The 24,406-nt window shown below is 45.4% G+C and overlaps 1 protein-coding gene and 1 pseudogene across 1 annotated transcript in view; both read right to left on the bottom strand.

Annotated features, from left to right (window-relative positions):
• CDH1 (cadherin 1) overlaps positions 1-24,406 on the bottom strand; it is a 103,824-nt gene continuing 79,418 nt past the window's right edge. Inside the window, exons 7-16 of the mRNA XM_050773323.1 lie at positions 23,204-23,379; positions 22,800-22,928; positions 21,573-21,755; positions 18,859-19,103; positions 16,294-16,439; positions 13,251-13,475; positions 11,848-12,075; positions 7,159-7,289; positions 5,668-5,811; positions 1-2,565 (exon numbers count right to left, since the gene is read on the bottom strand). Of these exons, the coding sequence (XP_050629280.1) occupies positions 2,356-2,565; positions 5,668-5,811; positions 7,159-7,289; positions 11,848-12,075; positions 13,251-13,475; positions 16,294-16,439; positions 18,859-19,103; positions 21,573-21,755; positions 22,800-22,928; positions 23,204-23,379 (1,817 nt within the window). The 3' untranslated portion in view covers positions 1-2,355. The remainder of the gene's footprint in view (positions 2,566-5,667; positions 5,812-7,158; positions 7,290-11,847; positions 12,076-13,250; positions 13,476-16,293; positions 16,440-18,858; positions 19,104-21,572; positions 21,756-22,799; positions 22,929-23,203; positions 23,380-24,406) is intronic.
• LOC126944086 (ferritin light chain-like) lies at positions 12,082-13,244 on the bottom strand (annotated as a pseudogene).

Genomic DNA, 24,406 nt, shown 5'->3' with positions numbered 1-24,406 from the left:
AATGGTTTAACAAAATTCTTTAATAAAATTTATAAAAATGCATCTTTGAGAATACTTTTCTCAGCTTGTTTTCCTTTTCCACCCCTAAAGAAAATATACAATGATCAGCACCCACACACGTACACACTCAAAACTACAGTGACATTCTCTACACAGAACTATATTCGATACAGCTTGAACTTTAGAAAAATCAAGACAATTCCAAAAAGTGATTGCAGGGTTGATTTTTTTCTCCCAAACACTTGAGAAACAGTAAAGCTATTTCAACAAAAGTCTTTTCTTTGATTGTCAAAAAGTTGCAATTCACATTTAAATAAAAAGAGCTCCAAATCAAGATCCTCTCCACCTCCCCACCCCTCGATTAACCCCCTTTAGGGCCACATTTTCTTCTTGCTCCTAAGAAAAATGTTTAGAATTTCGAATATTCTCAGTTTTCTATGCACATTTGGAATTGGACAAATGTGTTCAGATCAGCCAGCATTTTCTGTAGACATCATCAAAAGCAGGCACTTGGGGATTCTGGGCTTTGAGTACAAACCACAGATCCTGTGTCAGAAACACATGTTGAGACTCCTCCATTCCTTCCAGAATTTTCAGAGATGAGGTAGACCCACCTCAATCATCCTCGGCATCAGTTTGCTAAATTGCCAGGCTCAATGAGAAGCTCTCCTGCCATCTCCAAGCCCACTTTTCCTAGTTCCACTCTGTCTTTGGCTGCAGCATTTTAGGCACTATTCTAAGTCCTGGAGTATGTCACTCTTGTTTCAGAGCTAAATAAACATTAACGAACACACTTACTCAGAACAAGTCACTGGATAGATGACCGCTGCAAGTTACATACTCAGGAGATGAAAGAGGGAAGCCATTAAAAGTCTTCAGAGTAGACAATACCTAGTCAAGATGTGGCCAGACGAAGACATGAGCTGCTTACCCTAAAAGGGCCCAATAATTTCCGCACCAAAGAACTCCTATCTTGGGCAAAGCAACTGAATTCAGGAGTGAGAGTAGATATTAAAACATGGAGGCTGGGCACAGCAGCTCATGCCCGCAATCCCAGCACTTTGGGAGGCCAAGGCAGGAGGATTGCTTGAGGCCAGGAGTTTAAGACTAACATGGCAATATAGCAAGACCCCATCTGTTCAAAAAAATAAAAAGGAGGCTGATGGGAGAATTGCTTGAGCCCCAGAGTTCGAGGTTACAGTGAGCTATGATCACATCACTGCATCCCAGGCCTGTGTGACGGAGCGAAACTGTCTCTTAAAAAATGGCAGGGAGGCCGGGCACGGTGGCTCAAGCCTGTAATCCCAGCACTTTGGGAGGCCGAGACGGGCGGATCATGAGGTCAGGAGATCGAGACCATCCTGGCTAACACAATGAAACCCCGTCTCCACTAAAAATACAAAAAAATTAGCCGGGCCTGGTGGCGGCGCCTGTAGTCCCAGCTACTCGGGAGGCTGAGGCAGGAGAATGGCGGGAACCCGGGAGGCGGAGCTTGCAGTGAGCCGAGATCGCGCCACTGCACTCCAGCCTGGGCGACAGAGCGAGACTCCGCCTCAAAAGAAAAAAAAAAAAAAAAAAAATGGCAGGGAGTTGGGGAGCTGGGCAGATACAGTGTCTCATGCCTGTAATCCCAACACTCTGGGAGGCCAAGATGGGAGGATCACTTGAGCCCAAGAGTTTAAGACCAGCCTGGGTAACATAGGGAGACCCTGTCTCAAATATTTAAAAAATTAGTCGTGCATAATGGCACATGCCTGTGGTCCCAGCTACTTGGGAGGCTGAGGTGCAAGGATTGCTTAAGCCTGGGAGGACAAGGCTTCTGTGAGTTGTGATTGCACCACTGCACTCCAGCCTGGCCGACAGAATGAGACCCTGTCTTAAAAAAAAAAAAAAAAAGGGCAGGGGGACAAACCATTGTAGCAATGAGCAGGAGCATACACATTAAAAAAAAAAAAATTATATACACAGAAAAACAGAACTAGAGTAGCTGACTTCTCCCTTTTTTTTTAAAAGTGAGACAAAATTCCTTAAGAAAATCTGCAAGGTGCTAGGTGAACCTTCTGATGCTAAAGTTGTTCTTCTGTAATATTAAAATTTGGGTATCTTGTGGACATCACCACCATGTAAAGCGTGGTGGGGAAAAAAAAACCTTCAAGGAATAAGTCAAAACTTTTCTAACACACATCGATTACAGCTATAAAGTGGAAAGACTATAAAGCTATACTAACTGCATCACTGACCAGTCTCTTTTTTTCCCAGAAACTCATCTCAAGGGAAGGGAGCTGAAAAACCACCAGCAACATGATCTCTGCATTTCCCAGCACAGAGGTCTAGGGTCCGCCTCTCTCGAGTCCCCTAGTCATCCTCGCCGCCTCCGTACATGTCTGCCAGCTTCTTGAAGCGATTGCCCCATTCATTCAAGTAATCATAGTCCTGGTCTTTGTCTGACTCTGAAGAGTTCAGGGAGCTCAGACTAGCAGCTTCGGAACCGCTTCCTTCATAGTCAAACACGAGCAGAGAATCATAAGGCGGGGCCGTGGGGTCACTATCAGCTGCCTTCAGATTCTAAAGAAGAAAAGGGGACAACAGGACCTTTTAGTTGAAAGGAAGGACACACCTGTCACCCGGGGCAAGAAGTCTCGCAACATGTAAGGTATGACAATGCACCCAGACTGGCACACCACGGAGCAGTGAATACCAGCAAGGTACATTTATACACACTGGCATGGAAAGATGCACAGGATACGTTGTTGATGGAAAGAGAAAGTAAAATGGTAAGTTATATGTAGGCAGGAGAGATGCAAGCACCAACCAGTCAGGATGGAGTCCCCACAAATCAGGGTGGGGCTTCCACACCACCAGCTGGATGGACAGAGCTGGAAACTTTGCATACTGGTGCATTCAGGCTGCATTTCCACCCAGAAAGGGCTGGAAGGATGAATGCCAAATGCTTAACAGTTAAATCTGGGGAGTGGGGGTGTGGGAACTAAGGAAGGACTTGTATTGTTTTCTTTTTCTTTTTTTTTTTGGAGACGGAGTTTCACTCTTGTCACCCAGGCTGGAGTGCAATGGCGTGATTTTGGCTCACTGCAACTTTCGCCTCCCAGGTTCAAGCGATTCTCCTGCCTCAGCCTCCCAACTATAGGCATGTGCCATCAAGTCCAGCTAATATTCATATTTTTAGTAGAGACGGGGTTTCACCATGTTGGCCAGGCTGGTCAACTCCTGACCTCAGGCAATCCACCTGCCTCAGCCTCCCAAAGTGCTGGGATCACAGACGTGAGCCACTGCGCCCAGCCTTTTTTTTCTTTATATATTTTCATTTTATGAACTAAATAAAGTATATTTATTTATTTTGAGATGGAGTCTCAGAGTTTTGCTCTGTCACCCAGGCTGGAGTGCAATGGCATGATCTCAGCTTACAGCAACCTCCACCTCCCGGCTTTAAGCGATTCTCCTGCCTCAGCGTCCTGAGTAGCTGGGATTACAGGTGTGTACCCCCACACTATAATTTATATTTTTAAAATAGCAAGCATACTTAAAAAAAAAAAACTTTTAGGTTTGGGAGTACATGTGAAGGTCTGTTATATAGGTAACAAATGGTAAACTCATGTCATGGGGGTTTGTTGTACAGATTATTTCGTCACCCAGGTATTAAGCCCAGTACCCATTAGTTATCTTTTCTGCTCCTCTCCCTCCTCCTATGCTCCTCCCTCAAGCAGACTCTAGTGTCTGCTGTTCTCTTCTTTGTGTCCATGAGTTCTCATCATTCAGCTCCTACATATAAGTGAGAACACGTGGTATTTGATTTTCTGTTCCTGCATTAGTTTGCTAAGGATAATGGCCTCCAGCTCCACCTGTGCTCCTGCAAAAGACATGATCTTGTTCTTTTTTAGCATATTATTTTTATAGTTTAAATAAAAACTACAAATACAAGTGATAACTTGCAAATGAGTGTGAATGGAGGAAAGGCCTGAATCCAGATGTATCTAAAAGGGGTCCGTAGCCATGCGCGGTGGCTCACACCTGTAATCCCAGCACTTTGGGAGGCCAAGGCAGGCAGATCACCTGCAGTCAGGAGTTTGAGACCAGACTGGCCAATATGATGAAACCCTGTCTATACTAAAAATACAAAAATCAGCCGGGCGTGGTAGCAGTGCCTGTAATCCCAGCTACTTGGGAGGCTGAGGCAGGAGAATTGCTTGAATCTGGGAGGCAGAGGTTGCAGTGAGCCAAGATCATGCCATTGCACTCCAGCCTGGGCGACATTTCAAAAAATGAAAATAAATAAATAAAAGGGGTGGCTAAACTGGTTTCTTCCTGTTTCTTGTTTTCTCCAGTGGCCAAAATGAATGTGGCTTGGTCACTTCTAACACTGCAGTACCTCATAGTCCTCAGTGACAGCTCCTGTAGGAATATAAGGCAAACACAGACCTCACCATGAAGACTCACCAAGGGTCACTGGACCATCAGAAAGCCCAGAAAATCATTCCAGTAACCGAGCAAGTTATTAGAGAATATAGCTTAAGGAAACAGATCCTGCCAGACTATGTCTTTACTGGGTTCTTTCTCATCTTATCCTAAGCTAATTAATTTAATGCCTTGTTATTCTCCCTTGCAGACAGATACAACCTTCTGATAGTTCTGGCCAATAACTGGTTGGACAACTCCCTTGTTAAATAAGAAGACAGTTCACTAGAAGAAAGACTTTTGCCCTCTGCTTTGCTCTTCATACTTTTTCCTGACTGGAATACAGACCTAAGGTTTGGAAGCGTGGCAGCCATCTTGTGATCATGAGGCAACAAGCCTGAGAACAAGGGTCTCCATGCTAAGATAATGGAGCAGAAACATGGAACGGCCTGATGCACCAGCCTAGGCTGCTCACCCCAGCTTTCTATTTGTACAAGGTAAATCTGTTTCAGCATCTTGTATTTAGAGCTGAATGCATTTCTGACATATACAATACAGATTCTATTTTTCTAGTCCTCAGGTAGGCTTGTGATATACATTTATCATTATATCCCAACCAGCAGCAGGAGGCAAGGGAAGTAAATCCCATTAGTGAAACTAAAATGAAATTTACTTAGAATCTTCCTAGTTTCATTTCTAGATCTACTAAATCCTTTCAGGCAATTCTTGGTTTTGCCACATGGACTTTGCAATTTGAAGCACTATTAGATCCAAAATTCAGATGAGACACAGAAGAAGAAAGACAGGCTGCTGAGTACGGTGGCTCGCACCTGTAATCCCGGCACTTTCGGAGGCCGAGGTGGGTGGATCACCTGAGGCCAGGAGTTAGAGACCAGCCTGACCAACGTGGAGAAACCCTGTTTCTACTAAAACTACAAACCACTACCATCCCGGGTGTGGTGGCGCAGGCCTGTAATCCCAGCTAGGGAGGCTGAGGCAGAAGAATTGCTTGTACCCAGGCGAAGGTTGCAGTGAGCTGACATTGCACCACATTGCACTCAGCCTAGGCAACAGAGCGAAACTCTGTCTCAAAAAAAAAAAAAAAAGAAAAAAGGAAAAACAGGGTTCAGGGCTCAGGCAAGCTGAAAACATAGTAAAGGAAAGAATCTAAAGACTCTTTTTCTCATTTTTGACACAACTCCTCCTTTCTGAGCTTAGAGATGAGCAATGCTTTGGCTTTCCATGTGGATTACTTACTTCATCAATAAAATTTCCAATTTCATCAGGATTGGCAGGGCGGGGAAGGTACCGGGGGACACTCAGGAGGGTTGGTGCAACGTCGTTACGAGTCACTTCAGGCCGAGCATCCAGGCCCCTGTGCAACTGGCTCAAGTCAAAGTCCTTTGGAGAAAAAAGGTTGAAGTACAACAAAGAGTAAGAAACAGTCATACACACAGGGCTATGTTCAGTTTATAGATTATGGCTGGATGATGCCTTCACTACCAGCTGTATGATCTTTATCTGTTTAATGCAAAATGACAGTTTTCAAGCTGAAAGTCTCCCAAATAAAACTGGAAAAAAACATAGCCCAAAGGATTGTGAGTAGCATGTGTGAATCCAGATATAGGCTGTGTGCCTTACTAATTTTCACAGGACATGATGATTAGATCACTGTTTGGCAAATATTTACTCCCTCCCAACCCCAGCCTGTAAGAAGAGTATACATCCATCAATTTGGGGCTTTGTTGTGTAACTTGCTTAGGCAATGGGACTGTAACATGTGACACAGGCAAAGGTCTGAAAGGCACCAGCTTCTGGTACAAAGATGAGACTTGCATGGAACAGACCTGGACACGATTCGCAGATTAGAGCCATTCAGCTAAACTCTACCTAAATCTGCTGAGCCCCAGCCATCCTACAGATTCTCATGAGCTTAGATGAGACCAGCAGTTGCCCCAGCTGCCCCACAACACATGAGAAACACACGCATGTTGTGTGCTGCTGGGATTCTGGGATTGGTTGCTCTATTGCTCACTGATACAATATATATGGTATCCCCCAACTAGACTTAGAAGTCCCTGAAATCTAGAACAATATTTTTCTCTGTACACCCACCTCCCTACGTTGTATGGAGCTCAGTAAATGGTGCCTCACTCTATGACCTCAGTCAAAAGCAGGACTCTGTAAGAGACCCCCATGGTTCCCTTTCTATAATAAGTAGGTTCTCCAAGACCCTGAACAGTTCCCTGGACAACTCCAGAGTAAGATGTTAAGATCATCTCCAAAATCAGGAAATACAGAAGGACTAAAGGTATAACATTGACAAAAAGGAGTTTGGTCTAGCTGAAAACTCAAGAGAAACAAAGCAGACCAGTTGTTCTATGTCAAAGATAATCTGGCTCAAGTTCATATCCGGAGAATGGCAATGAGGAGTGCAGACTCTGAGACAGACCATTTGGCTGTGTCGCTTCCTAGCTGTGTGACCTTAGACAAGTTACTGAGCTTCTCTGTGCCTCAGTTCGCTCATTGAGGTGCAGAACAGTATGCGATCAATAAATGTTAGCTGTGTTGGTGATGATGTGATGATGATGATGATGGTCAATGACAATGTCTACTTTCTTGGGTAAGGCCTTAAAAAGATAATATCCAAAGTGAGTCAGAGCTGTTTCAAATGCCTACCTCTTACTAATCATTGCTTCTTCCGAATTAAGAGATCACCATTGAGCTACCATGGTTTTAAAAACCCACCTGGTCCTCTTCTCCACCTCCTTCTTCATCATAGTAATAAACATTGTCCCGGGTGTCATCCTCTGGGGGCAGTAAGGGCTCTTTGACCACCGCTCTCCTCCGAAGAAACAGCAAGAGCAGCAGAATCAGAACTGGGGTGGTGGGGGAGAGAGAGCAAGAGTGATGAGAGCCAAAGATAAAGAAGGCCAGAAGCAGCATTATCACAGAGCACGCCTCATATCAGACAATGGGCAGTCAGACAGCCACCAGCTGCCTTCAATACACTTGAAGATGTCCATCCATGTGACACTCACATCCCTGAAGTTGGTATGTACAGTACAACATAGTAGACAGTGATACATGAATTCAAGCATGGTCCCTAACTTTCAGATGGGTCTTAAACTCAATCACTGTCATTTTCCCAAATCTGGGGGAAAGTGTTCCAGGCAGAGGAAACAGTAAGGGCAGAGGTCCTGAGGCAGGAGCATGTGTGGTGTGATGGAGGGAAGGTGAGGAGGCCAGCATGGCTGTAGCAGGGTGCATGAGGGGAAGAGACATGGAGAAGAGCTCAGAGGGGCAAGCAGGGCGGGAGGGACATATAGGCCACTGCAAGGACCTTGGCTTTGATTCTGAGTTGGAGCCACTGAAGGTTTGTGAGCAGGGCTCCTAGGTCAGCCCAAATGTGACTGATACATAATCAGCTATGAGGAGAGGGACAGAGACTATAAAATTGCCTGGTATGTTCTTAGTTTCTCTTAAGATAGAATCATGTAAAGCAAGCTTTATAATCTATTTAACTTCCAAGGCTTCAGACAAGGGTTACATTTGATCTTGGGATTATTTCTAGGATATATACCATTAACATTCAACTTTAAAAAAATTCTCTAAAGCAGCCAGAAAGAAAGCACTTAACTTAAAAAAAAAAATTATATTATTCACTGTGAATGAAAAATAAAAAGATTCCGTGTGATTTCTATCTATGGGCATGTGTGCCCAAGTACCTATATGCTGTACCCTATGAAGCATAATCTTTATGTATTTATGATTATTATTTTGAGACAGAGTCTTGCTCTGTTGCCCAGGCTGGAGTGCAGTGGCGCAATCTCAGCTCACTGCAACCTCCACCTCCTGGGTTCAACTGATTCTCCTGCCGCAGCCTCCCAAGTAGGGGGGACTACAAGTGCCTGCCACCATGCCCAGCTAATTTTTGTATTTTTAGTAGAGACGGAGTTTCAGTATGTTGCCCAGGCTGGTCTCAAACTCCTGACCTCAGGTGATCCACCCATCTGGGCCTCCCAAAGTGCTGAGATTACAGGCATGAGCCACCATGCCTGGCCGAAGCATAATCTTTAAACAGGAGGTTGCATAAACTTGGGGAAAAGATTTCTCAGATGTACCCCAACTACCTATTTCTGAAATCAGAAAAATGCCAGAAACCTTATCCAGATAAACAGTATAACTCCCTTGTCCATGATTCATCAACAAGAACAATGAAGTGGCTGCACAGGGAGACAGTACTGAACAAGACTATAGGAGCTACACAGTCCCCATCCATGCACAGCAAGAGGCAGCTTTCCATTTCCAAAACGATGCCTCTTATCAGCTGTGCCAGAAGCCCAGTATCCTCAGGCTCTGAGAAAAAGCCTGGTACAGAGTAAGCAACCAAATGTTGGTGGAAAACACGAAAAGCTTCAGATCTCCTGGTGTCTCTCTAGTAATTTATTTATTATTATTACTTTTTTTTAATAGAGATGAGGTCTTGCTATGTTGCCCAGGCTGACCTTGAAACCTAGGCTCAAGCAATCCTGCCACCTCAGCCTCCCAAAGTGTTGGGATTATAGACGTGAGCTACCACAACCAGCCTCTAGCACATTTTTGCCCTTAAGAAACAAGAATTGGCTGGTGGAGTGGCTCACACCTGTAATCCCAGCACTTGGGGAGGCCGAGATGGGAGGATCACTTGAGCTCAAGAGTTTGAGACCAGTGTGAGTAACATAGCGAGAACCCGTCTCTAATAAAGAAAGAAAAAAATAATCATAGAAGGTAAAAATACAAGAAATTGAACATCTGAATTCTGGCATTGCCTCTGTTTTAAATGTTGTTCTATGTGGGAATCCCCACCCCCAGTGTCTAAAAAAATACATACCCATAGCAAATTTAGGTAATCCTACTCTTAAAAAAATATTTCAAGTATAACTACAATCTTTAAGATTCCCTGATTGGGCGCAGTAGCTCATGTCTGTAATCCCAACACTTTGGGAGGCCAAGGCGGGAGGACTGGTTGAGACCAGGAGTTTGAGACCAGCCTGGGCAACATGAGGAAACACTATTTCTACAAAAAAATATAAAAAATTAGCTGGGTGTGGTGGCTCATGCCTGTGGTCCCAGCCACCCGGGGGGCTGAGGTGGGAGGATCCCCTGAGCCCCAGAAGTCAAGGCTGCAGTGAGATGAGATCTGAGATCACTCCACTGCACTCCAGCTGGCCCACAGAATGAGACCTTGCCTGAAAGAAGAGAGAAGAGAAGAGAAGAGAAGAGAAGAGAAGAGAAGAGAAGAGAAGAGAAGAGAAAATGATTCCCCTTAAAATGAATGTACTAGTCAGTAACCACTATCCCAAAAGCAGACCAGGCCACTCAAATGTAATTTGACTAGGAAGTGGGCAGGCAGGGCTTGTGTTACACTGCCCAAGACAATGATGAATTAATCTAATCTCATGGCACAGTAAAGCCATGTAAAGCCTGGCAGGATGAGAGTCCAGAAGGCTTGCTCAATTCTCAACAGCAGTATCCTTCTCTTCAACTTTGGGAGAACACTAGGAGGGGGCAGAAGCAAATGGGATGCCCAGCAAACATTTCTGGAAGATTGAAAGGCACCCTCTCCTGGAGTCCACTGAGGCAGCAGCAGCAGGATCAATGGCACCCATGCTCAATCTAAATGGAAAGCCCTAGATTCAGTCCCACTGCTCCCTCCAAAAATCTTTTTCCATTCCCACCAGCTTGGCCTGGTCTCTGTCCTCCTAGGAGTCTCCTCAAGCCTCTGCTGTGCTTTGCTAGGAGGGGAACCTTCCTGAATATCCATAGCTTGTTGGAATTCTACCAGCCCCTGTGGCCTAACCACTTATATCTTCCACAAAACTGTCCTTGAGACTCAATTAACAGCTTTTTCTGACTACGCTGACTACAAACGCATTCATGAACTGGACCACTCCTTGCAGTCACTAATTATTTATGATCTTTAAACATTTCTTTAAAAAGATATATTTTTCATTTTGTAGAGACAGGGTCTTGCTTTGTTGCCCAGGCTGGTATCAAACTCCTGGCTTCAAGCAGTCCTCCCACCTTGGTCTCCCAAAGTATGAGCCACCATACCTGGTCAAAGGTTTCTAACTGACTTGCTCTCATTTGCTTTGAGAATCATTCGCTTGCTCTTCTATCATTCATATGTTTAAAGCCCTACCAGAGTTCCGATGTAGTGCACTCCATATGGATACTTTGTCTTTTGATGCACATAATCTGTTTTCATAGCTAATGTATTCCTTTAATAGATTCAGTATTTTCTCTCTGCATGTGAATGACAAAAGTATTTACCTTGACCGTAATAGCACCTGTGTCACCCCTAGGGCTCACTCCAAGTGGGCTCCAATGGAAACAGGCTTAAGGACTATGGCAGAAACTGTCAATTTTCCTCAGCATTCTTTTTCTCCTTTATCCTTTTAGTCACTGACACTCACTGCTCATCCTGCACTCCACCCCTACTCCATGCCAATTTTCAATTGCAAGTAGAAACTTCCAGGCTCCCTTGCAGCTAGGTGTGGCTGTGTTTGGGCCAGTGGTATGTAAGTGGAGGTGATATATGCAACTTCTAGTCATTTGGCCTCCACTTCCTCTCTTATCCCCTTCCCCCATCTAGGATGGAATGTAGAGGTGGTGGTGGTGAGCTGGCTAGCTTAGAACACGCTGATGAGGGCAGCCCCCAAGGTCTTGCTACTCTGCTTATGGTCTAAGGAACTGCAAAATCAGTACCCCCTGGGAGCTGGTTAGAAATGTAGAATCTGGCTGGGTGCGGTGGCTCAAGCCTGTAATCCCAGCACTTTGTGAGGCTGAGGCGGGTGGATCACCCGAAGTTGGGAGTCCGAGACCAGCCTAACCAACATGGAGAAACCCCATCTCTACTAAAAACACAAAATTAGCTGGGCGTGGTGGCACATGCCCATGGTCCCAGCTACTCAGGAGGCTGAGGCGGGAGAATTGCTTGAGCCCGTTAGGCGGAGGTTGCAGTGAGCTGAGAGATAGCGCCATTGCACTCCAGCCTCAGCAACAAGAGCGAAACTCAGCCTCAAAAAAAAAAAAAGAAATGCAGAATCTGTGGCCCTATGCCAGACCTCCTGGATCAGATTTCCCAGTTTACCAGAGGCCCGGATGATTTGTATGCACTCAAGCCTGGGATGCCTGACTTGAAGGATGAAAAGAAACAGAAGAAACCTGGGTCCCCTGTTGACTTCATGGCCTTCCCATCTTAGACCATTTACCTCTGAAATGTTCAGTAAGAGACAAACTTCTATTTTATGGAGGCTAGCATAAGTTGGGAGTCTCTTTCCTGTATCAGCTAACCTGTATCCTTATTAATATAAGAACAAAAATAACTTCCAGGAAATAAACCGCCTCCATTTTTTTAAGTCAAAGGCTGAGTCACCTGCCAGCTGGACTTACTTAGCAAAGCAAGAATTCCTCCAAGAATCCCCAGAATGGCAGGAATTTGCATTCCTGCTTCGACAAGCGGTGCCTTCTTACAGATGCCGGCGGCCCCTTCACAGTCACACACGCTGACCTCTAAGGTGGTCACTTGGTCTTTCTGCTGGTTATCCATGAGTTTGAGATTGATTTTGTAGTCACCCACCTCTAAGGCTATCTTTGGCTTCAAAATGATAGATTCTTGGGCTGGAGAAAGCAATAAAAAGAAATGATGAGATCAGGGGAGAAAAAAAAGCTCATTCCAGAATAAAATTGTTAGTGAACTAAAGGCACTTGAGTGCCTTGAGTGAAGAGAGCAGAGCTGCTTGGGTTTTATCTAGGTATGTACTTTTTTTTTTTTTTTCCCTGTAAAAAGCTTTATTTCCATTTGGTCTAAGGCTTGGGAGAGGGTTCTAGGGTTGCTTAAAAAAAGCTGCCTAGTAGCTGGAGGGAGAGGCTCAGGCAGAGCGGGGCTCTTCAGATGTCACTGGGTTCGGTAGGCTCCTGATTGTGCCTGAGAGTGAACCTTTTCGCCCGGCCTGGCCTGGAGGCTGGCCAGCCTGCAGAGGTTGGTCAGGTGGTCACCTATCTTCTTGATGAGTTTCACTTCTTCATCTAGGAAGTGGCTCTCCAGGAAGTCACAGAGATGGTGGTCTGTGCAAGCGGAACCCAAAGCATGAAGATCCAAAAGTGCCCGGTTCAGGTTCTTCTCCAGGGCCAGAGCGACTTCCATCGCGCCCAGGGTTTTACCCCATTCATCTTAACATGGCTTCTGGATGTCCTGGAAGACAGTGCGGCCGCCACACTGGTTTTGCATTTGTAAGGGACGCTCAGCGCCCTTGTGCTTCTCCTTGGCCAATTTGTGGAAGAACTGGCACACGCCTTCCAGATCCACATCACTGCGGTGGAAATAGAAGCCCAGAGAGAGGTAGGTGTAGGAAGCCCACAGATGCAAATTGACCAGGCAGTTGACAGCTGCCTCCACTTCGGTAGAATAGTGCTGACAAATCTGGGAGCTCATGATTGGCTGGCAAGAAGGAGCTAAGCACAAAAACGGTGTTGCTTGGTCCCAGGAGCAGGAGGTGGCAGAGAAGATGGTCCCAGAGGTTGCAAGTGGAGAGGGGAGTGGAGGGTGGCTAGAGGCTGGGAGAGGGAGCCCTGCTTGGGTTTTAGATTACTGGGTAGCATGCTACAATGTTAGATACCAGTAAAGGAAAAAGACCTCTGGAGCAAGGCCTCAAAGACAGAAGGGATAAGGAAGCAAGTACCAATGGAAGGGGTGACATCTGGAAGTTGAGAAGGGAAATTGAGAGGTGGGGATCTGGGGGAAGGGAAGCATGGCCATTGGAGCAAAGTTGCCAAAATAAAACTCAGGTACCCACTTGGGTCGTTGTACTCAATGGTCCAGTTGGCACTCGCCCCATGCATTAGTTCTGCTGTGAAGGGAGATGTATTGGGAGGAAGGTCTGCATCAATGATGTTTATGACCTGAGGCTTTGGATTCCTCTCGCAGAAGAATAGATTTCGAGATTCTGGTATAGGGGCGTTGTCATTCACATCAGACAGGATCAGCAGAAGAGTCCCTGTTCCAGTAGCAACTGGAGAACCTAAGAGAAAATACAGAGGAAATGTAGTAGCTTGGCAACACTAATGAATCCCCACTGCCTTCCACCAGACCAAGTCCAGTTCTTGTCCTGGCTCTTCAGTGGTCCCCCATCAGCCCCCACTCCACCCCCAGAACTTCCTGTCCCACCAATCCCAAAGGACCTCCACTCCTAGGTGGGCAGGTCTCTGACTGTTTCATACAGACACGCTTATTCCCACCTTGATAACAATTATTCAAGTTATTCCTCACACCAAGGACACGCTCCTCCTTCTTCACATATCATTATTCATTCATTGAATTTTAGCTACTCCAAGAAGTCCTATTGCCTGCCTGCTATTTCCCTAGTTCTCCTTTTTCTGCATTTTCATGCCATTTAAGGTCATTATCAAAGCACTGAGTCTTTTTATTTTACTTATTTTAATTTTAAGCCTGACTAGAAGCTTAAAATCAAAGGGGATGAGTTGGGTCTTTTTAAGTCTCTGCAAATTGGTTTTCAAAATAGATTGGGGAGTTCATATATTTTTTTTTTGAGGCAGGGTCTCACTCTGTCACCCAGGCCAGAATGCAGTGGCATGAACACAGTTCACTGCAGCCTCTACCTCCTGGGCTTCATCTCCCACCTCTGCCTCCCTAGTAGCTGGGACTACAGGCACATGCCACCATGCTTGGCTAGTTTTTAATTTTTTTTTTTGTAGAGAGGGGGTCTTACCATGTTGCCTAGGGTGGTCTTGAACTCTTGGGCTCAAGTGATCCTCCCACCTTAGCCTCCCAAAGTGTTGAGATTATAGGCATGAGCCACCGTGCCCAGCCCATCCACACTTCTGTTTGCGTTTCTTTTACATCTTGACACAACACCAAGCATATGGTAGTAGGAAAAATTGGTACCCAGGGAACTATCTTCAATATGAATATACGATAGGGATACAAAACAACAGAGGAATCCATCTCAAACCGATAAATAGATATGTCTAGATGGCATGACTGTAAATTTTAAAAAATTGTTTTTTCATGTAAATTTTCTTTTTAAACAATGAACGCATGTCATTTAAAATTAACTGAAGGAGGCCAGGCATGGTAACTCATGCCTGTAATCCCAGCATTTTGAGATTATGGGCAGCATGTTGCCCAGCTGGTCTTGAACTCCTGGCCTCAAGCCATCTCCCAATTCAGACCCCCAAAGTGTTGGGATTACAGGTGTGAGCCTAGCACCCAGCCTATAAATGTATTTAAATACACAGAAAGAGTCTGGAAGGACCCACACCTAACTGATTTAACACCTAACTAATTTCACCCACATGAGTATTATCATTTTTCAGGTAAAGGAATTGAGGGACATAAAAACTAAACAGCAGGCCAGGCTCGGTGGCTCACGCCTGTAATCCCAGTACTTTGGGAGGCCGAGGTGGGCAGATCACAAGGCCAGGAGTTCAAGACCAACCTGGCCAATATGGTGAAATCCCGTCTCTACTAAAAATACAAAAAATTAGCTGGGCATGGTGGCGCACACCTGTAATCCCAGCTATTTGGGAGACTGAGGCAGGAGAATTGCTTGAACCTAGGAGGCGGAGGTTGCAGTGATCCAGGATTTTGCCACTGCACTCCAGCCTGGGTGACAGAGCGAGACTCTGTCTCAAAAAAAAAAAAAAAAAAAATTAAACAGCAAATCCAAGGTCACATGAATATTAAGCTTTGGAACTGGATCGTAAACCATCATTGTCGGGTTCCCTTAGGGAAGGAATAAAGAGTGCGTGTGTAGTGAAAAGGAAGTTCTGTCTGACCAAAATTACTTGAAAAAAAATTTTTTTTTTTTTTTTTTTGAGACAGGGTCTTGCTCTGTTGCCCAGGATGGAGAACAGTGGCGCAATCTTGGCTCATTGCAGCCTCCACCTCTCAGACTCAAGCAATCCTACCACCTCAGCCTTCTGAGTAGCTGGGACTACAGGTGTTCACCAACATGCCCAGCTAATTTATGTACTGTTTGTAGAGAAAGTGTATTGCCATGTTGCCCAGGCTGGTCTCGAACTCCTGGGCTCAAGTGATCCTCCCACCTCAGCCTCTAAAGTGCTGGGATTACAGGTGTGAGTCACCATGCCCAGCCCACTTAAATTTTTGATAATAAGAATGCCTTTAAGAATAAAAGATAAATCTTTTGCAGCAACATGGATGAAACTGGAGGCCATTGTCTCAAGTGAAACAAATCAGACATGTAAGGAGAAATAACTGCATGTTCTCACTTAGAAGTGGGAGTTCAATAATGTGTACACATGGATGTAGATTGTGGAATGATAAACAATGGCAGCTGGAAGGGTCCGAGGGGTGGGAGGGGGTAGATGATGAGCAATTACTTAATGGGTACAACGCATGTTATTTGGGTGATGCGTTAGGCTTTTCCTTAGGGCTTTCTTTTCTGTTACTGACATTTTTTTAATGTGCTGGCCAGTTGTTTTCTAGAGTGCCCTTAATTTGGGTTTGTCTGATTACTCCTCAAAATTTAGATTCAGGTAATCCATTTCAGGGGTTGGTGGTGGGGACAAGAACACGACAGAGGTGATGTTGTGGCCTCCCTACTGCAGGACACTGGGAGGCACATGATGTTTGTTTGTGCTTCTATTGATACACTAAAAGCCCTGCCTTTATCACTATACATCTATGCTTGTAACGAAATTACCCTTGTACTCCATACATTTATACAAATCAATCCAACAAACACAAAGGATAAAAGAAAAAGAATAAACTCTTGCCTCCAAAAGAAGGGAGGGGCAAGAAAGTCAACTAGCCAGGAGGGTGAGGCAGCAAAGGCCCAGATGAGGCCCCCTTACCATTATCTGTAGCTATGATGAGGGCTGTGTACGTGCTGTTCTTCACGTGCTCAACGTCCTCCCTGTCCAGCTCAGCCCGAGTGGAAATGGCACCAGTGTCCGGATTAATCTCCAGCCAGTTGGCAGTGTCTCTCCAAATCCGATACCTAAACAGGCACAAGCTCTGGCTTTTAGAATAGGACCAGCAAACAACATGTAGCTGAAAATGGCTCAAGCTCTTCTTCAGTTATATGGTTACTTCCAATGTTTTATTTTGAAAACCAACAATAGGTTGGGCACGGTGGCTCATGCCTGTAATCCCAGCACTTTGATAGAATACTACTGTTGAATATATGGTGCATATTCAAATTGTCAGATTTTCCAAAAATGTCCTTTATAGCAACCTTGTACCATTCTGGATTCAGGATCCAATATGGCCTTTGGTTGGCATGGCTCTTCCTTAAGGCTTTCTTTTCTGTCACTGACATTTTTTTAATGTGCTGGCCAGTTGTTTTCTAGAATGCCCTTAGTTTGGGTTTGCCTGATTACTCCTCAAAATTTAGATTCAGGTAATCCATTTCAGGGGTCAGTGGTGGGGACAAGAACATGACAGTGATGCTGTGGCCTCCCTAGTGCAGGACACTGGGAAGCACATGATGTCTGTCTGTGCTTCTATTGATAACTTGGATCACTTGGATAAGGGAAAGGCCACCAGATTTCTTCACAGCAAAGGTGCCTTTTTATACTGCATGATTAACATATAATCTGCAGGTAGATAATTTAAGAATATCTTGTTCAGCAACTAACTTTCACCCAACAGATTTGGCATCTATGGATGATTCTTGCTGAAGCAATGATTACTATAATCCTTATTTATTTTTAAAAGCAGACTCCTCCAGACCAGCTCCCCCAAAACAATACAGTAGTTCCTAAATGGTAGCAACATGTCACCTCTTCTCCTGTCATGAACATCTGGAGATGCAGGTTGCCTTGTTGACTTGTGGGTGGGCTGTACTATTGGCATTTAATGGGAGCTACAGGGAAGCTAACAGAGATCTACTGCTCATTTATTTACTAGGGTCATGGAAAGGCTCTGAAAGGGAAACTAAGAAATCAAAGGAGGAAAGGACTCTGAGAACCTGCGGGCTTGGCCTCACTTCTTTGGAAGTGCAAAGCAATGAATTACATCAAGTGGTCATTGTTCCAGGTGTAAGGGCCTCTGCAAACAGACACTAGAGACCTGGTCCCTGAATCTGCCCCGGGAGATGCTTTGAACTATCTATTTCACTACTGCAAGCTTTCAGCCCAGCCTGGAAACTGTACAATCCAGGGTTTCATCACAGAACCAAATCCTACATTATTGTCTTTGACTGTTCACCATTCTTTTAAACTTCAGTTAAAACCCATCTTGCCAGGCCTTACAGTTCGGAGCATGTAGAAATATCTCTAGATTATGAGGAGTCCATTGGCTACATATAGAAAATGAGAGTTTTTATTATTATTATTATTTTTTGAGATGGAGTCTCACTCTGTCGCCCAGGTTAGAGTGCAGTGGCTCGATCTCAGCTCACTGCAACCTCAACCTTTTGGGTTCAAGTGATTCTCGTGCCTCAGCCTCCCAAGTAGCTGGGATTACAGGTGTGCACCACCATGCCTGGCTAATTTCTTGTGTTTTTAGTAGAGGCAGGGGTTTCACCATGTTGGCCAGGCTGGTCTTGAACACCTGGCCTCAACATGATCCACTTGCTAGACCTCCCAAAGTTTGGGGATTACAGGCATAAGCCGCTGCACCCAGCCCAAAATGAGAGTATTTTAAAGCAAGTGTTGTAGCTGGTTGGTTGGTATGTGGGTTTTCAGCATCTGTGTGATTTACATTATAGAGGTACCTTCAAGTTTGAAAGGAGAAATACTAATAGTAAGCTACTTAGAACACAACACTATGGGCTGGGTGCGGGGGCTCACGCCTGTAATCCCACCACTTTGGGAGGCGGGCAGATCACTTGAGGTCAGGAGTTCGAGACCAGCCTGGCCAATGTGGTGAAGCCTCATCTCTACTAAAAATACAAAAATTAGCCGGGCGTGGTGGCGGGCACCTATAATCCTGGCTACGTGGGAGACTGAGGCATGAAAATTGCTTGAACCCAGGAGACAGAGGCTGCAGTAGGCAGAGATCACCACTGTATACTAGCCTAGGTGACAAAGTGAGACTCCAAACACAAAAAAACACACTATTGTGTATGCAAAGTAAAATCACATTTCTACCATACTACAAGAGCTCAAAGAGAGGCAGCACATCAGACCAAGAACGGCTGTCTGTAGAGGGAAGGGAACAGGTGAAAGGAGTACAGATAAAGGGAATAAAAAATAAATTAAGAGAATGGTCTTGTACAGACAAATGACAAAATGCCATTGATTTATATATAAAATTATTGATTTATATATAAATCATTATTGATTTATATATAAAATGATATAAAATACCATTTATATATAAAATGATTTATATATAAATCATTATTGATTTATATATAAAATGATATAAAATACCCAGCTGCTGTAAGTCAGTTGAAAAATCCTCACACTTACGTTATTTTCTGTTCCATAAATGTGTCTGGCTCCCGGGCAGTGTAGGATGTGATTTCCTGGCCCACGCCAAAGTCCTCGGACACTTCCACTCTCTTTTCTGGAGGCACAAAGATGGGGGCTTCGTTCACATCCAGCACATCCACGGTGACAGTGGCTGTGGAGGTGGTGAGAGAGACCTCAAAAGGCGCCACGTTCGTCACTGCCACGTGTAGAATGTACTGCTGCTTGGCCTCAAAATCCAAGCCCTAGAGAGCAGAAACAATGAAGTTAAAAACAAAACAAAACATTTTGTGTTAGTAAAAATGAAATTAAATCCTTAACTGTTGCTTTTGGTAATACAGTAGGTTGGTGCAAAAGTAACTGTGGTTTCTGCCATGACTTTCAATGGCAGAAACCATAATTACTTACCAGGGCTTCTCAGATCTGCTCACCTACTCAAGAGGAAGTCAAAGCTCTGGGGCTATTCTAGGGATCCAGTCACTCAACAAGCAATTCACTCAAATTCTTAGTTTTCAAGTTTCTTTCCTTATTTTGTTTCTGAGACAGAATTTTTGCTCTTGTCACCCAGGCTGGAGTGCAATGGCTCACTGCAACCTCTGCCTCCCAGCTTCAAGCAATTCTCCTGCCTCAGCCTCCCTAGTAGCTGGGATTACAGGAGCCTGCCACTACACCTGGCTAATTTTTTGTATTTTTAGTAGAGATAATGTTTCACCATGTTGGCCAGGCTGGTCTCGAACACCTGACCTCAGGTGATCAACCCACCTTGGCCTCCCAAAGTGTTGGGATTACAGGACTGAGCAACTGTGCCTGGCTACCTTTTTTTTTTTTTTTTTTTTTAAAGAGACGGAGTCTCGTTATATTGCCCAGGTTGGAGTACAGTGCCATGATCATAGCTCAGTGCAGTGTCAACCCCCTGGGCTCAAGTGATCCTCCCACCTCAGCCTCCCAAGTAGTTGGACCCACCGCCATGCACTACTATGCTTGGCTAGTTTTCAAGTTTCTAGGACATTTTTCAAAAACAACCATATCTGCCCCACTTCTAAAATAAACCAGCACAAGAGCAGAGACCAGTAAATCATTTTCCCTCTCATTGCAAAATGGAAAGAGCTAAGGGAAGGAGAATGTTTTGGGAAAGAGCCTTTTTCAATTTCAGGATCCTGTGTAAGAGCTTCTTGATTTCTTCTTTCTTTCTTTTTTTTTTTTTTTTTTTTTTTTTTTTTTTTTGAGACAGAGTCTCGCTCTGCCGCCCAGGCTGGAGTGCAGTGGCCGGATCTCAGCTCACTGCAAGCTCCGCCTCCCGGGTTCACGCCATTCTCCTGCCTCAGCCTCCCGAGTAGCTGGGACTACAGGCGCCCGCCACCACGCCCGGCTAGTTTTTTGTATTTTTTAGTAGAGACGGGGTTTCACCGTGTTAGCCAGGATGGTCTCGATCTCCTGACCTCGTGATCCGCCCATCTCGGCCTCCCAAAGTGCTGGGATTACAGGCTTGAGCCACCGCGCCCGGCCTTTTCTTTCTTTCTTTCTTTTCTTTCTTTTCTTTCTTTTCTTTCTTTCTTTTCTTTCTTTTCTTTCGCCCGGCCTTTCCTTTCCTTCCTTTCCTTCCTTTCCTTCCTTTCCTTCCTTTCCTTCCTTCCTTTCTTTCTTTCTTTCTTTCTTTCCAGACAGAGTCTCACTCTGTTGCCCAGGCCAGAGTGCAGTGGCATGATCTTGGCTCACTGCAACCTCTGTCTTCCAGGCTCAAGCAATTCTCCTGCTTCAGCCTCCCAAGCAGCCGGGATTACAAGTGTGCACCACCACATCCGGTTAATTTTTGTATTTTTGGTAGAGACAGGGTTTCACCATGTTGTCCAGGCTGGTCCCAAACTCTTGACCTCAGATGATCTGCCCCCCTTGGCCTCCCCAAGTGCTGGGATTACAGGCATGAGCCACCATGAGCCATCAAGAAGCCTTAGCTTCTTGATTTCTTTTTTTTTGAGACGAAGTCTCACTCTGTTGCCAGGCTAGAGTGCATGGCACGATCATGGCTCACTGCAACCTCTGTCTCCCAGGTTCAAGTGATTGTCCTGCCTTAGCCTCCCTAGTAGCTGGGACCGCGCTAGTAGTGGGAGCACGCCACCACGCCCAGCTAATTTTTGTATTTTTAGTAGAGATGAGGTTTCACTATGTTGGTCAGGATGATCTCGATCTCTTGACCTTGTGATCTGCCCGCGTTGGCCTCCCAAAGTGCTAGGATTACAGGCATGAGCCCCCACGCCCGGCCTCTTTTTTTTCCCCCCCGAGATGGAGTCTTGCTCTGCTGCCCAGAGCTGGAATGCAATGGTGCGATCTCGGCTCACTGCATCCTCCACCTCCCAGGTTCAAGCAATTCTTCTGCCTTAGCCTCCCGAGTAGCTGAGATTACAGACGTGTGCCACCATGCCCAGCTAATTTTTGTATTTTTAGCAGAGACTCGAACTCCTGACCTCGTGATCCACCTGCCTCAGTGTCCCACAGTGCTGGGATTACAGGCGTGATCCACCACACCCAGCCCAGTTTCTTGATTTCTTACATGGGCAGGAAGAGCCACTGCAAACCCCACATGGTCCACTAGAATCTGGGAAAGTCACCCTGTCCCCCTGCCAAAGCGAATCTACTTCTAAGAAGATACCAGGGGACAAGGGCATGAACAGCTTCAAGGATGCCAGTTTCTGCATCTTGCCATATACCATACAAACCTTTGCTGTTTTCAAAATGCCATCGTTGGTCACTGGATTTGTGGTGACAACAAATTGTCCGTCATTATCATTCAATATAGTGTATACAGCCTCCCACGCTGGGGTATTGGGGGCGTCAGCATCAGTCACTTTCAGTGTGGTGATTACGAAGTTCGCCTGGTTCTCAGGCACCTGACCCTTGTACTGCAGAGGAAAGAGATGGGTCATTTACAAAGTACCAAGACTGCTAGCAGAGCTGAGTCTCAGGGGGCTAAAGGAATCCTCTTTTTTTGTTGTTTGAGACAGGATCTCACTGTCATCAGGCTGGAGTGTATTGGAGCGATCATGGCTCACTGTAGCCTCAACCTCCTGAGCTCAAGCAATCCTCCCACCTCAAGTCTCCAGAGTAGCTAGGACCACACATATGCGCCACCACACCTGGCTAACTGAAAGCAAGCTTCGAGGAGCAGATGTGACGAGGAGAGACCAGGCAATGGGCACATTGGGTTGCAATGGTGCAATCTCAGCTCACTGCAGCCTCCACCTCCTGGGTTCGAGCAACTCTCGTGCCTCAGCCTCCCAAATAGCTGGAATTACAAGCATGCACCAACATGCCCGGCTAATTTTTGTATTTTTAGTTGAAACGGGGTTTCGCCACGTTGGCCGGGCTGGTCTCAAACTCCAAACAGCCTTGGCCTCCCAACTTGTTGGGATTACAGGTGTGAACCACCATGCCTGGCCATTATACAGGATGATTTAAACTTCCCCTACTTGGTTCTCAACACCTTCTCCTTGAATGCATGTAATATCCTTGGTGTTCAATAACTCTCATAAGATGTCTTCCTAGCTATAGTAGAAACACCATGAGAATAGAATCTTTGTCTGCTTTGTGTGTGATGGTATCTCCACTGTCTAACACAGTGCCTAATATAAACTTAGAAAATACGTGTTCAATGAAGAAATGAAACCCAGTAATATTTGCTATAAAAATGTACCATATGCAGATAGGAAATCAGTAGGTGCTTTCTGCAACTTCACAATCTTGAGCCAATTGGCCCCAGGCCAAGGGTGGAAAAAAGATGCTAAAAGACAACTGCCATCTCAAGATGCTTGCTTTTAAGTTTAAAGTTAACATTCGCTAGTCTGGAGAGAGTTTTCAAAGACTTTGCCCATGAGCAGTGGTGAAACTTAGTTCACGAACAACAAAAGACCTTTCTTTGGAAACCCTCTGAGGAGTTGTAGAATTACCGTGGTGGGATTGAAGACTGGAGGGTTATCATTGGTGTCAGTGACTGTGATCACAGCTGTTGCTGTTGTGCTTAACCCTTCACCTTGAAGGTCAGCAGCTTGAACCACCAGGGTATACATAGGGAAACTCTGCAGAGAGATCAATGCAACCAAGTTAGGACCAGGACTACCAGCCACCTCTGGCCTAGCCCAGCCCAACACATGGAACCAGAATATTTAACCATCTGCTTCACGCCAGTCAGCCTGTCTTCTAGGCACGGAACCTCTGGGCAGAAGCTTAGATGCAAAGCTCAGACCAACACTGTATTAACTGACAGGTGGCCTAGCAGGATTTTGCTTTGTCCACAGGATTGAGCTAATATACATTTGTCCTCCACACCCTCTGGATCCTCCTGACATCTGACCTCTCGGTCCAGCCCAGTGGTGACCACACTGATGACTCCTGTGTTCTTATTAATGGTGAACATATTTTTGTCAGGCAGCTCAGGATCTTGGCTGAGGATGCTGTAAGCGATGGCGGCATTGTAGGTGTTCACATCATCGTCCGCGTCTGTGGCTGTGACCTCCATTACGGAGGTCCCTGGAAGAATTCAAGGAGACGAAGGTTTAGACAAACTGACCCTTTGGGACAGGGTCAGTATTGCTTAATCCAATTCTGCCCTGAGGGATAAAGGAGGGGACATGGGGGTGGTACCATGTCAGAGTTCCCCCATTATCTAATTCCTAGAATTCTTACCAAAGTGCTACGGGAGGAAGAAAGCTCAAACTATCAACTTATTATCAGGTATAAATAGACAAATGGTAATGAAGAAAAGAAAGGGAATGATTACCACAAAAGTCAGGGTGCGGTTATCTTTTTTTTTTTTGAGACAGAGTTTTGCTCCCGTTGCCCAGGCTGGAGCGCAACGGCGCAAACTTGGCTCACTGCAACCTCTGCCTCCCAGGTTCAAGCGATTCTCCTGCCTCAGCCTCCCAAGTATCTGGGATTATAGGCATGAGCCACCACGCCCAGCTAACTTTGTATTTTTAGTAGAGACAGGGTTTCTCCATGTTGGTCAGGCTGGTCTTGAACTTCAGACCTCAGGTGATCTGCCTGCCTCCTCGGCCTCCTAACGTGCTGGGATTCCAGGCATGAACCACCATGCCCAGCCTAGGGTGTGGTTATCTTTATGGAAGAGAGAAAAGAATGTGATCAAGGGAGATTGTTTAGGACTTTAAGGTACTGGCAAAGATCTGTTCCTTAATTAGGAAGGTTGTTCTTAGCCAGGTATAGTAGCTCATGCCTATAATCTTAGCAGCTTGTGGGGCTGAGGTTGGAGGATTGCTTGAGGCCAGGAGTTTGAAAGTAGCCTGGACAACAAAGCGAGACCCTATCTCTATAAATTTTTTTTTTTTTTTTGAGACAGAGTCTGGATCTGTCACCCCAGCTGGAGTGCAGTGGCGTAATCTTAGCTCACTGCAACCTCCACCTACCAGGTTCAAGCAATTCTCCTGCCTCAGCCTCCCAAGTAGCTGGGATTACAGGCACACACCACCACGCCTGGCTAATTTTTTCGTATTTTTAGTACACATGAGGTTTCACCATGTTGGTCAGGCTGATCTTGAAC

Source organism: Macaca thibetana, chromosome 20 (genome assembly GCF_024542745.1).
Source record: "Macaca thibetana thibetana isolate TM-01 chromosome 20, ASM2454274v1, whole genome shotgun sequence".
Taxonomy (NCBI): Eukaryota; Metazoa; Chordata; class Mammalia; order Primates; family Cercopithecidae; genus Macaca; species Macaca thibetana.
This window is presented reverse-complemented; position numbering and strand designations above follow the sequence as displayed.